Source organism: Poecilia reticulata, chromosome 2, assembly GCF_904066995.2.
Source record: "Poecilia reticulata chromosome 2, P_reticulata-male-v2, whole genome shotgun sequence".
NCBI classification, from domain to species: domain Eukaryota; kingdom Metazoa; phylum Chordata; class Actinopteri; order Cyprinodontiformes; family Poeciliidae; genus Poecilia; species Poecilia reticulata.
This window is the reverse complement of record NC_088831.1, coordinates 2819582-2832056: the sequence shown is the minus strand read 5'-3', so window position 1 is coordinate 2832056 and position 12475 is coordinate 2819582. Positions and strand designations below refer to the sequence as shown.

Genomic DNA, 12475 nt, shown 5'->3' with positions numbered 1-12475 from the left:
CTCCACTCACCTGCCTGTCATTCTGGTATTGTGCCCACCTGGTTTCTGAATCACAACTCCGTCACTCTATCATGCGGTTGCCTGTGATCCATTAGCTTTATGATTCTCATCAACGGCAAACATGACATGTGTTAACCTGTTTGAAGAGGTTCCAGAGCTTATCATAGCACTGAAACTGCACTGGTGAAATGTACTATTGGTAGTGCCAGGGGCTCAGACAACCGAGTCGTGTCTGTTCTGGTTTTTCTAGATCTTACAAAGTTGAGCACAATATTCTACTAGAATGTCTTGAACATGTAGGTATCAGGGGAAGAGCACTAGGTTGGTTTCCTAAATTCCAGTTTGTTCGTGTGAACAATACATCTTCTGTACACTCCAGAGTTACTTTCTGAGTACCACAGGGCTCTGTGCTTGGTCCACCTTGCTTCCAGTTGGTACAGTAATCATACAGAGTGGGAAACGTTTGAACTGTTTTGCTGATTATACATACACAGCTATATTTATCTGTAAATCCTGAATATCCCGCACTGTAAAAAATAAAACGTAGATTTTACAGTAAACGCCGGCAGCTGGGATAACTGGGGTTGCCAAAATTTCACCGTAAAACAAAAAAACAGATTTTACCCGTAATTGTTTTTACGGTTAAATTTCGGCAACCCCGGCTGCTGGCGTTTTACCGTAAAACGAACAAACAAAAACAGATTTTACCCGTATGTCATAAAGGAGTCTAATTTCTTAACACACATGCAGAACACCAGGCGGAGAACAGAAATCAGTTAAATAAGTTTATTGTAAACACAAAATAATGATCAACAATCGGGTTCTGGGGAAAGTCTGCAATCTGGATCACCGGAGAACTGGAATGTGAAAAAAAAGAGAGAGAGATGGTCAGTTCAGTGTCGTGGAAAATGGCATTGTCAGAATAAACGGACTGGTCTTACTTAGGTGGAGGTAAGTCTTCTCCGGGGGGAAGAATCACTGTGGTTACCGGGATTTGGTTCGGGTGGAGAGTTGCTGCTTGACCGACAAAAAGGCTGCGGTGGAGGGCGGACAGCTAAGCTTTGGATCACAGGAGCAAGTGAGGCTGCTAGCAGGGTAATCCAAGGAGGTTTGGTTTACTGTGGAGGTGTCAGTGGAACTCGGGCAACCAGTGGGTAACATCCACAGAGTCACGAGAAATAATCTGAGGAAGAGGCACAAGGAGATATCTCTTGAGGTCCCCAACAGGAGATCACAGTGAGAAGCACGGAGGGCTGGAGTACCGAATACTGGCTAACGCTCTGGAGCTGAAGTATTGGCAGCTCCCTCCTCTTATACTCCTCCGCATGATCTGATCCTGCAACACCCTCAGGAGGGAACAGCCTCTTGGCATCCTGTGGTGGGAAAGCGGCAAAAAGGAATCATTCCAACAACCCGGGTTACCAACACGGTAAATTGTTTTTATGGTGGAATTCTGGCAACCCCAGCTGCCAGTGTTTTACCGTAAAATCTATGGGGTTTTTTTTTACATTGTGGGGTTGCCAGAATTCCACCATAAAAACAATTACAGGTAAAAATGTTTTTTGTTTTACAGTGAAACGCTGGCAGCTGGGGTTGCCAGAATTCCACCGTAAAATGTCAGTAAAATACTGGCTCAGTATTTTACCGTATTTTATAAAATACTGTAAAATTCTGTCGACCAAAACTTCTAGTATTTTACGGAATTTTCTAAAATACGGTATATATCTGTCAACTTCAGCTGCCTGTATCTTACCGATTTTTCCTAAAATACGGTAAGATACCAGCAGATGTGGTTTTCCCTTAGTAAAATTGTCCATATCCTTTTTGTTTACAAAAAGGATAAATTAAAATGCTGACGGTAGTGGAAAATTAGGTGGAATCGCACTTTACCCAACTTCACTTTCGTCCAAACAACAGGGCAACAACCATACAGTTCTCTAAATGTATAAAAAATATATGGTCGACCTAAAATTAAATAATCCCAAATACTGTCGGTTGTAGGAGTTTGCCCTGCAATCAGTGGATTGACAGTTCAATACCTCTTCTTCCTTTGAGATTTCAGTTTGATATATCAAAGTCATTATAGATTTCATTATTAAAAAACACACACCAGCATTCTAATTTATGTAAATTATTTTTGCAGTCTGGTTTTACATCATAAATATAAACGTCAACAAGGGGTGCTGTGGTGGCGCAGGGGTGAAGTACAACCCATGTATTGAGGCCTTAGTCCTCATGCCAGTGGTCGCGAGCTCAATTCCTGGCCTGGTGACATTTGCTGCATGTCTTCCCCTCTCTCATAACCCTCTTTACTTTCAAATTAGAGCCAACAGAACCTTTAAAAAAACACATCAGCAAAATTTTTAATTTTGGTTGATTAATTCCATTTAAGGTAATTAGCTTCAGGCAATATTACAATATTTCTTTTATGAATTTTACAATTACTTAGATTTTTTTTACAATAGCTTTCTCTGTTTTCTACATTTCAAAATCACCTGCAATATATGTTTATGTTGTAATTCCATGTATTTTCTACAGTAATTACGTGCTTTTTATATTACAATCAGCAACCATAACTATTTTACCATATTTTGCAGTAAATTTACAGACTTATTTTGCAGTGTTGACTGAAGGTGATTCCATGTATTTTCTACAGTAATAAAATGTTTTGGGTTTTATGGTCAGAAACTGTTGTGTTTTATCATTTTTTACTGTGAAATTTACAGACTTTTTTTACAGTGCAGTCAGTTAGGTAGATTATTTGAAGACATAGAAATCTGGATGACTTTTAAATACTGACAAGACAGAAGCTGAGTTTTTGAGAAACCAATTTAGCCTGGCTGCCATTAAACTGGCCTCTAACAATAAAGTTTGTTGGAGGCCAACAAACTTTAATGTCTGTTATTTTTGACCAGGACATGTCATTTAAATGCCACATTAAACACGTTTTTAGGGTTTCCTTTTTTTTTTCCTCTCTGGAATATTCCCAAAGTTAGAAAAATCCTATCCAGGAAAGATGCTGGAAAACTAGCTCATATATTTGTTACTTCAAGACTAGACTTCTGTAACTGTTTGCTATCAGGAAGTCCAAAAAATGTGATTAAACACTTTCAGCTAATACATCACAGATCTGATTGGTCCATATGTTCCAATAAGAGCACTTCTCTGTTGGTTACTGCTGGTCCAGGCAGCAGAATGCTGAAGCAGACTTCAGTTTTTACACACCACAAATTTGGAATAAACGTTCTATACAAGTCAGAAGCTCTTTTAAGAGTCTAAAAAATGTTTTAATTTGCTGTCGCCTACTGTTAACCCTTAAGTGCCACCCTGAAAACACCAACACGTTATCCAGTGGGTGCATGAGGACTTTATTTTTAAATCGCTTTTATCTAAATGTGTTTTGATGTGCTTTGTCTTAATGTATGGAGTTGCTAACTTCTGTGTATCAGCATGTTGAGTTTATTAAGCAACTTTCACTGAAAGTTGCTTAATAAATAAAGTTGTACACACCTCCACCAAAAGACAGTATTCTATGCAGCAATCTTCACTCCATTCTATGCAGAATATGCTAAAAATATCCAGCACACCACATCTAACCCCAGAAATTTAAGATGAGACAGAATCGTTTTTTTCTTTTTATAGGTGTACCTCAAAATCTCCACTAAGATCAACGAAATGAAAATATGCCTAGTTTATTTTTCCTGTAGCTTTAGTAAAATATGCAGCCATGCAACTCAACGCCTCTGTGCAGAAACACAGATAAGTCGCCTTCAGGAACATCAGTTCAGATCTTGGAGGCGTGCCAGCCCCCGCCTCGCTGAGAAATCAGCATCGCAAACGCACGGAGTTGATAAGTGCGCCTCCCCACTCTCCAAAACGTTGTTTGACAAGCCCATCTTTATGGGCTTCGCCGGAGGCAGTTTCTTTAAAAAAAAAAAAAAAAAAAAAAAAAGAAAGAAAGAAAAGAAAAAAGGCATGCGCAAAGTCGCAGATTATACATTCTGCTCACAGTGCGGGTGAAACAACCTGCAGAGCCGCAGAGGGAGTCAGTGGGCTCCTCAGTTCAGGAGAGAAGCGGCGCTGGCTAAGCATCACTCTAATCTGTTTGGATAGTTTTGGAGGATTTTTATTTTTCATATTGACTGTTGGTTTTTATGCATCAGATGCACCTGTGGATGCACCTTTCCCTCTGGATTCACAAAGAATTCCCTGCAACTCGTAGCTGATATTCTTCCACTCCACCAACCTGCAGTTTCGTGTTTTTTATTTTCCTTCATAAGAGGAGAAGCGCACGATGCTGCTGGGTGTCCTCTTCCTGGCGGTCCCTCTGCTGAGCATCACCGGCGGCGGCGCGTCCTACGTGCCCTGCGAGCCGTGCGACCCGAAGGCCCTGTCCATGTGCCCGCCGGTGCCCGTGGGCTGCCAGCTGGTGAAAGAGCCCGGCTGCGGCTGCTGCCTGACGTGCGCCCTGGAAGAAGGCCAGGCGTGCGGTGTGTACACGGGGCCCTGCATGAGCGGGCTCCGCTGCCTACCGAAGAGCGGAGAGGAGAAGCCGCTGCACGCGCTCCTGCACGGTCGGGGGGTGTGCGCCAACGAGAAGCTGTACAAGCTGCAGCATCCACCCAAAGGTACGAGACATCACCAAGCCACGTTTTGCATTATAACATAAAAATAAAAATAAATAGAGGAATTACTACAGAAAAATTCAATTAACAACACGATTACATTCTGATTGGGGATGGAGGGCTGACATCTGTCATATTACCCAGAAGTCTTTATTCATGTGACCTCATGAACTTTTTCAACAATCTGGCAAAGAGTGCAGATCACCTCGTCATCTTGGTCTGAAAGAGTTTATAGGGCTCCGAGTACAACAGAAGGTTTACATGACAGTGGCCCTTGCTCCCTTAAAGCAAGGGAGCAGATTACAGGTGGCGGCTCTTTCTCAATGGCAGAGTCATTGTGTCTGCAGGGGAGTGACGAGTGCAGCTTTTCATGTTGTGAAGTCATATTTTACTCAGCTCCTTTCTTTTCAGTTCTGTCCTCTCTTTCATCTAGCTTTTCCTCATCCACCTGTGCCTTTCCTCACATCTGACCCCAACTTTTTTGTTCTCTCGCCATCAGAGTATCTTCTCCTCTTTCACCTATCTGGCAACAGTCCCTCTTCATCCCCCCCCCCCAACCTTTGTCTTATTTTTCTCTTTCCATTCCCATGTCAACTTTACCTGAACATGCGCTCCGGTAGAGCGAGCGTATGTTTTCTACGCTCCTTCACCCTTATGTACCTTCCGTCGGGGAGGGGTAATACAACTAATATTACATTACTAAATCAGAATACCACAACGTCTTTATTATTTATTATTAATTTTTCATTCTCTTAAGAATGTAGAGCTAATTAAATGACCTAAACGAGACCTTAAAGTGGTTCCAGTTTCTCTCAATGGCCACCCTGTTGAAACTGTGGCAAATTTTAAATACCTTGGGTCGTTCCTGGACAGTCAGCTCAACTTTGCTGAAAACACTGACTATATTTCGAAGAACTGTTCTCAGAGACTCTACTTTTTAAGAAGACTTGGTGATCTTTAGGTGACCCAACTAGACTCTAGTTGGTTCACCCCTATGTCTTGAATTTGGGGGGGAAAAATCATTTTATTTATCACTACAGAAGGGTTTAGAGAATGCGCATATAACTGATGGGTTCGGTACCTCAAAAAAGGTTAAGAACCACTGGTCTAAAGTCAAACTTGGTAGCAAGCTAAGCCTATTAATTCTGAGGCAGCCATTGTAAGTTTATTCATAAAACAGGTTGCATAAATAAAAACAGCTTTACCATTATTCACTGGATAATTAACATATTTCATGAGATTCGTTGTTGATTGAACCAACGTCTTCAGTTTTCTTCTACTCCAAATATTTATCAGGGATTTGCTGTTAAAATAAGTACAGCTTGCTGGCAAGTTAAACATTAGCATTAAAACTATTGTTAAACTAGTTTAAGTCGTCAACTTTTTTAAAATTTTCAATATACCTGAAAAAACATGTTGGCCTTAATGTTTTTTGCTGGACATATTGAACATTTGACTAAACCAGCATCTTCAATTAGAAGGATGTTTGCGAAGAATTAGTTACCAACATGTCACATAAAATCTAAAATGTAATATTCTTCATTGGATTTTTTTTTATTAATAATTAATATTGATCTCCAAAAATTATTTTCATAGTGCACAGTGGGAACATAAATAGTCTGATAGACTTTATTAAACTTCTGAGTGACAGAATTTAGGGCACAGTGACAAGAGCTTATAGAGTAAGATAAAATGTGTGTCATGACTTCTTGCAATTTTCGAACTCACATGCAGAGAACACTCCGAGGTGTAGAAAAGGGTTTCTTAATATTTAATGCAAAGAACAAAAACAGACAAAAAAGAGGTTCAGGAGCGGAGAACTGCCTGGCCGGGTCTCATGGGTCCTGGTGTGTGGACAAACAAAGTTGAGTTCAAGTTCAGTGGGAGTTTTAAGTGTTTAACGGAGATTTGTGATCTCAGAGTGGGTCCTGATCTTGAAGGGGGGAATGAGGGGCTCTGGGATCGGCGAACTAAGTTGGCAGCGGGGAAGGGCGGACAGGTAGGTAGGGTAATTCGGAGGAGCTGAGACAGGTGCAGCTGCCGGCTGGAAGACCTGGAAGACTTGGATCTGATGACTTTGGGAACCGGGACCCAGGCACCAATGGACCCAGCGACCTGAAGATCTGGTGACTGGTAGCTCTAGAAGCCCAAGAGAGCTAATCCTTCAGCACAGGGATAATCATTACTGATCAACAATCTGGCATCGAAGTACCGACCGCTCCCTTCTGATATACCCCTCAGCTGATGAGGGATATGCTGCAGGTGCGTGCAGCATCAGTATGGACACACCATCCAGGAGAAACGCCTCTCAGCCCCCTCTGGTGAACAAAGAAAGGAAGAGCAACCCCAGAACTCCAACAATACGAGAAGAAATCACTACAATGTTTTCATCTAAACTTCAGATTAAAAATTAATTCCATCCCTTAACAAAAGTAACACTTTGACTTTTTTTTGTTTTTCTTTGAACCATTTTACCAGCTTTTCTTTCCTCTTTGCTGCCTTTCCCACACAATCCTCTTCCCTTCTTCTCACCGCTCTTTTGTTAGGCCTCTTCCTCTGATTCCACTCCTCTCCATCCCTCCGCCCCCCTTCATATCAGGTTGTGCAGTGATTCAGCAGAACGCAGGCTGAGCGTGGGTTTACATATCCGCCGTCTGTCTTCTTGTAAGCCAGCTTTCCATTAGCTCCTGCAGTGCAGGACTGTTGCTAAAAACCTGAACCGGACCCAAATAAATACTGAGGAATACTTCAAACTAAAGGTGCTTGAGGACAATTAGAAACTGAGCCAGAGAGCATATGTGTGTACCAGAGTGCATGTTTAAAATTCAGATCATACACCAGCTGTCATTTATCGCTTCAAACATGAATATTTAGTTGCATCTTTTAGTTGGATGGGTTCCTTCCTATTTTCCAGATGTTAAATAAAAAACCTGAGCCAAAAAGGGCGAAAAAAGAAGGTTTTATAGCAAAAACAGAGGGAAGAATGACTGTCCGCCCAGGTCAGATTAAAGCAGTGTGAGGATTAGCAAGTGAAGACTTGATTGGACTAACACTGGCTGAGGCAGATCATCATCTGCCTCAGCAATTTCCCAAGTGAAGAAAAAATGGGAATCATCACAGCAACGGGATGAATGACATCATCGGCCATTGTCATTGGTGGAGGGGGCTTTGTAGGTTTTAAGAGGCATGTATTCAAGGAGGCCGTGGCCTTGTTTCATCACTCAGTTGTCTTAGTAGATTAGCGATAACGTCAGAGGTTGCCATAATGAAACGGAAGCAAGCACGTGACACAGCAGTGGAAGTGGGCCAACTAGAGCTTAGGTCACCATTCACAGATGCTGATGTCTAGGGCTGTAAATCAAATGATGTGTCAGTTTTAAAAAGTCTCCGGGACAGGAAGCCACATCCACTCCGTCTGTGGTCAGCACAAGTCGCTGCGGTCTCCTGAATAGAGGGTGGGGACAATAAGGGAACGGGGCGAGTGCTGAGGTCTGTGTTCAACACCCCAACATTTTGCAAGAGGGATGAAAGAGGCAACGTATGCAAAGGTTTCTAGGGGGGGTGTGGGACCCAAAAATGGGTTGTGATTGCTTCTGGTGGTTTGCCACATGACAGGGGAAATAGTATGTTTGCACAGGCCTGGGTGCCAGTCTGAGACTAAATGTCTAATTTAGGTCACTTGCTATAAAAGTTTTAAAAGACCTAGTCTACATATACCCCAGACTGGCAGCTTGATTTGCCATAAATGTAGCCTCTGTCCTCTCTTATGTCAACACATTCAATCTGAAGCTGGCTTGTAGCCACTAACTGTGCTAAATAAGCATTTAGCTGCTGCAGTGAAATCATCACCTTGTGTTGTGACGTTTCGAAATGGGTACACTCCTGACTCGTGGTCGCAAGTTTTGCTTTTAAATTTTAGTCTTTCTTAAGAGGTGTAGCTCCAGATAGCAGCACTCTTGATTTTCACCCGTCTTATGACCTAAAGAATGCTTTGAAACCCTGGCTAATGACTAATATTACACCTCTGGGGGATAATTGGCGATGAATCTTTTAATCTTTGTGAAGTCCCATGACAAAATACCTGCCATTTTTCAGAAAACATTCTTTGTTGATATCAGTAATTCTGAGTAAATGAAGCGTCGGCAAAACTGAAGCAAAGCTTTTAGCTAATATTATATTTCCTATTGTGTTCATGAAACTACAACAGCAGGAACTTTTAAGCAACTTCTGTTTTGGTATCAGACTGTGAAATATTTTAAAAGTGACAATGGATTTCATTGTAAACTTAGCTTCTAGGTTGATGAATGACTCCCCGTCTCTTGTGTGTCTTTCTTTCCAAACACAATATAACCGTGATGTGATACAGACCCAGTAGAAACCAAGGTGCCCCTATATGGAGATCACATCAGCAGTCGGAAGATTCACGCCATGAGGCTAGCCAAGGACCGCAAGAAGTATTTAGCCAGGCCTGGATCAAGCAACAACCGAGAGCTCCCGGTGTCTGGCCTGGACAAGGCGGAGCCGGAATTTGTAAGTGGTGTGACGATGCAAAATATTATCTGTCGTTGCAAACTTAAACTCAGGGTTAAAACAAACAAGGGTAGTCATTGGTCTTTGCAGCCCACTTTCAATGAAAGGTCAAGTTCAAATTGAGTTACAAAAGTCAGATTTTGAAGAATTTAAATGTAATGTTTGGTTTTAACCTCCAAACGTGCTTTGTGTGCAGGGGCCTTGCAAAAGAGAACTTGATAATCTCATTCATGGCCCTTCTCGGGTCCTGAGTGTTTCTTTGTACGTACCCAACTGTGACAAAAAGGGATTTTTCAAGCGCAAGCAGGTTTGGATGCATCTCTTTATGCTCTCAATTTCATTTAGTGACACAAAAGTGTGCAACTAACCCGATTGGACCTCCTTTTTTTCTTGCAGTGTAAGCCGTCTCGCGGTCGGAAACGGGGCATTTGCTGGTGCGTGGACCGCTTCGGCAAAAAAATCCCAGGTAGCACCTCTGCTGGTGGAGAACTGCAGTGCAAAGATCTTGACAGTGTCAACAACAGCAACGAATGAGAGCAAACCACCTCCGGAGCCCAACTTCTTCTTCTTAAAATCTGCCAAACAAGCTAGCACACTTTATGACTGACAATCAGGAGAATATGGCACAAACACTTTTATTTTTTGTTGATTGTGATGGACTGCATTGTCTGTTGTAGAGAGGAGGCAAACTTTATATCCTATATCGAAGCGAAATATATAGAGTTTTTCTTTCGTTTATAAAGTCTGTTGCAGTTTATATATTTTTTTTTTTTTGAAATTATGAAAAAGGTGACAACACATATATAAATGTGGCTAACTATCAATATTTTCAGTTGATTTTCCTGATATTGTTGAGAAGGGAGTGTGGCCACCGAAACTAGGAGACATCTGCTAAAATTGAATGAGTTTTGTTATGATTAGCAGCTTTTTTAGGTGCAATATGATGGATATTTGGGGGTCACAAAATCCAGTTTTAAACGAGGGCAGAAAAACATTCAAACATAAAACATGCATACTTCCGTTTATATAAATGGCTCCTCTGGAGTGGTTTAAGCTGTGGTTAGATATTAGTTTCCCTAAAAACATACCAAACATAATCTCACTTAAACTCTTCTTGATATTAAACATTATAGGAAAAGTACTTCTGGAACATACCCATAATTTGTTGGCTAAAATGTTTTTTATATATTTAATTCAAGGCATGCATGAATGAAAGATTTAGTGCTTCCAAGGCATAAACATTATTTTGTCTAATAGTTATGTTGATTGAATTCACACGTTTTGGTTTGACAAGGTTGTTTATGTTGTTTTAATTTGCATAAATGAACTCTAGAGAATAGAAGCCGTTAGCTTAAAACTGTAACCTGTCACTCTTATCCATTACTGTGCTAATTAGCTATGACATATTGTAGAATTTTATATTTTAATTTAACTGGCTTTCAGAACTTAACAAAAAGTAATATTTAATTAGCTGTAACTCTTTTCTTATATTGTCTTTTAAAATTTCAATGCAAGAACTAGCAACCTGGTTGCCTAGCCTGGCATGATGACAGTCAATAAACTGCTAGCTTGGCTTTGCTAATTAACAAATTGCCTGATATAAATTGTATGATGGTGATGGTCTTAGTTTAGTATGGAAACGAGGCTTATTGGGGCACGCTAATTTACAAGTAGCATAATTTCTATGGTTAACTGAATCTTAAAAACATGATTTCAGGCAGGTGGCAATAATTTCAAAATGTCTTTAGCCAGTAAGTAAAATTTTAATACCCAAAGATTTTTTTTTAAATCTATCTTGGACAGGTAATAAAATAGAACAGCATTAAACTGTGGTCATTAATACCTGTAAGTAGAAATGTGTGAACCTGTTTATGAAATATGCCTTTCAAAAAACAATCTATATAATTTTTTTAGACGCTTCTATGCTTCGGTACATTAAAATATCATCCTATATAGTTTTTGAAGATCCCACTGAGCCATTCCATCACTAAGTCTACAAGCGGTCGTCATTCAACGCCTTCAGTGTTAAGTTTCTATATGGCCCTATTTTTAGACCTATATAACTTTATTTATAACAAGCAATCTACAACCTAATTAATATTTCCCAAATACATAACTGAAGCATATGAAAATCACAGCTAAATTCAGTGAATCATTGCAAAAATGCCCAAAAGCACAAACCAAGAGAAAATGTAGCTTGATTTAGCCCATTGTATGGATACATTTATTTTGCTAATTTTATTGTAATGTTGTGATCTTAATATTAGTCAGTTCAGTCTTTTAGTTTGACTTGGTGGTAAACCCAAGGACACCATTACAGCCATTAATTTTATGACTGGAGTAGTGAGCTGTACAGATCAACACACTCACATGATCAGGAAGGCCAGGACTGAGTTTGAAAAGAAGAAAAACTATGGTAGTCGTACTATATGAACCATAACTTTCACTAATATCTCCTAGATAAAATCTCACCAGAAAATAAAGAAGAACAAATAGCCATAATGGAGATGATACTTGCTGGTGACATGAAGCTGACAAAGTCCTGTAGGGCTGTTTTGAGGCTACGGATTGGAAAGCTATTTGCCCGCCTCATGGGCAGGACATCAATACCATGATTGAGTACATCACTGACTATATAAACTGTCTCCATCAGGGATCGAGAGACAGAATTTATTTTATATTTGCAATTTTGAACATTAATGTCCAACTATATATGATGCAAACACCTTTTTCTGAAGGCATTATGTTGTAAGACTGCATTCGTGCAAAGTGAGTTAAAAGGCTTTGATTGTTATACAATAGGTCACTAGTTTGATTCCCAGGTTATAATATTGTTTTAGCAATCTTGGTAAAATATAGCTGGTTAAAACAATATTTAGACTACTACTAAACCTTCACTAATACCTATTTCTCCTAAATTTTAGCCGATGCATAATTTCTAACACACTCTGGGACCTTCTGCTCCTTAGACGGTCACTAGATGTTCTGTGCCACAATCAGGGAAAAGGTTTTTTGTTTTTTTTTTGGGAAATAAGCAAAACAGACAAAACCTCAGTCATAAAAAAGCTCAATGTACTGTTAAACTTAGAATTCTTTCTATTTCAAGTTCTCAGAGCTGCATTCAGTTTCTAAATGTATGTACAGAATGTTTGCATGCCCTATGAGTGTGTTTGTGTGTACTTCTCAACGTTAGGAACAAAAAAGCTTGCTTGCTCAGAGTGCATTTCCCATTAGAGCTCGCACACAAATTTTATGCAAAGGCCCCGTCTTTCCATGTGGAGGGTCCTCACTGCCACCACACATGCAAATCCGCAGGCGAC

General features: G+C 40.3%; 1 protein-coding gene and 1 long non-coding RNA gene across 3 annotated transcripts; one reads left to right on the top strand and one right to left on the bottom strand.

The window, feature by feature from the left end:
• Positions 1-772: 772 nt before the first annotated feature.
• Positions 773-4336, bottom strand: LOC103473339 (uncharacterized). Of its 2 annotated transcripts, XR_001777501.2 has the most exons (4): positions 4247-4336; positions 1263-1373; positions 942-1183; positions 773-857 (listed from the first exon to the last, which is right to left on the bottom strand). It is a non-coding gene; the product is annotated as an uncharacterized LOC103473339 (long non-coding RNA). The 2 variants fall into 2 exon arrangements; XR_014090638.1 differs by lacking the exon at positions 1263-1373 and having other exon boundaries at positions 4247-4326.
• Positions 4295-12195, top strand: igfbp5a (insulin-like growth factor binding protein 5a). Its single transcript, XM_008423509.3, has 4 exons — positions 4295-4628; positions 8992-9155; positions 9352-9462; positions 9552-12195. Exons 1-4 carry the CDS (start codon positions 4295-4297, stop codon positions 9687-9689), a joined length of 747 nt encoding a protein of 248 aa, XP_008421731.1. The 3' UTR covers positions 9690-12195.
• Positions 12196-12475: the final 280 nt, after the last annotated feature.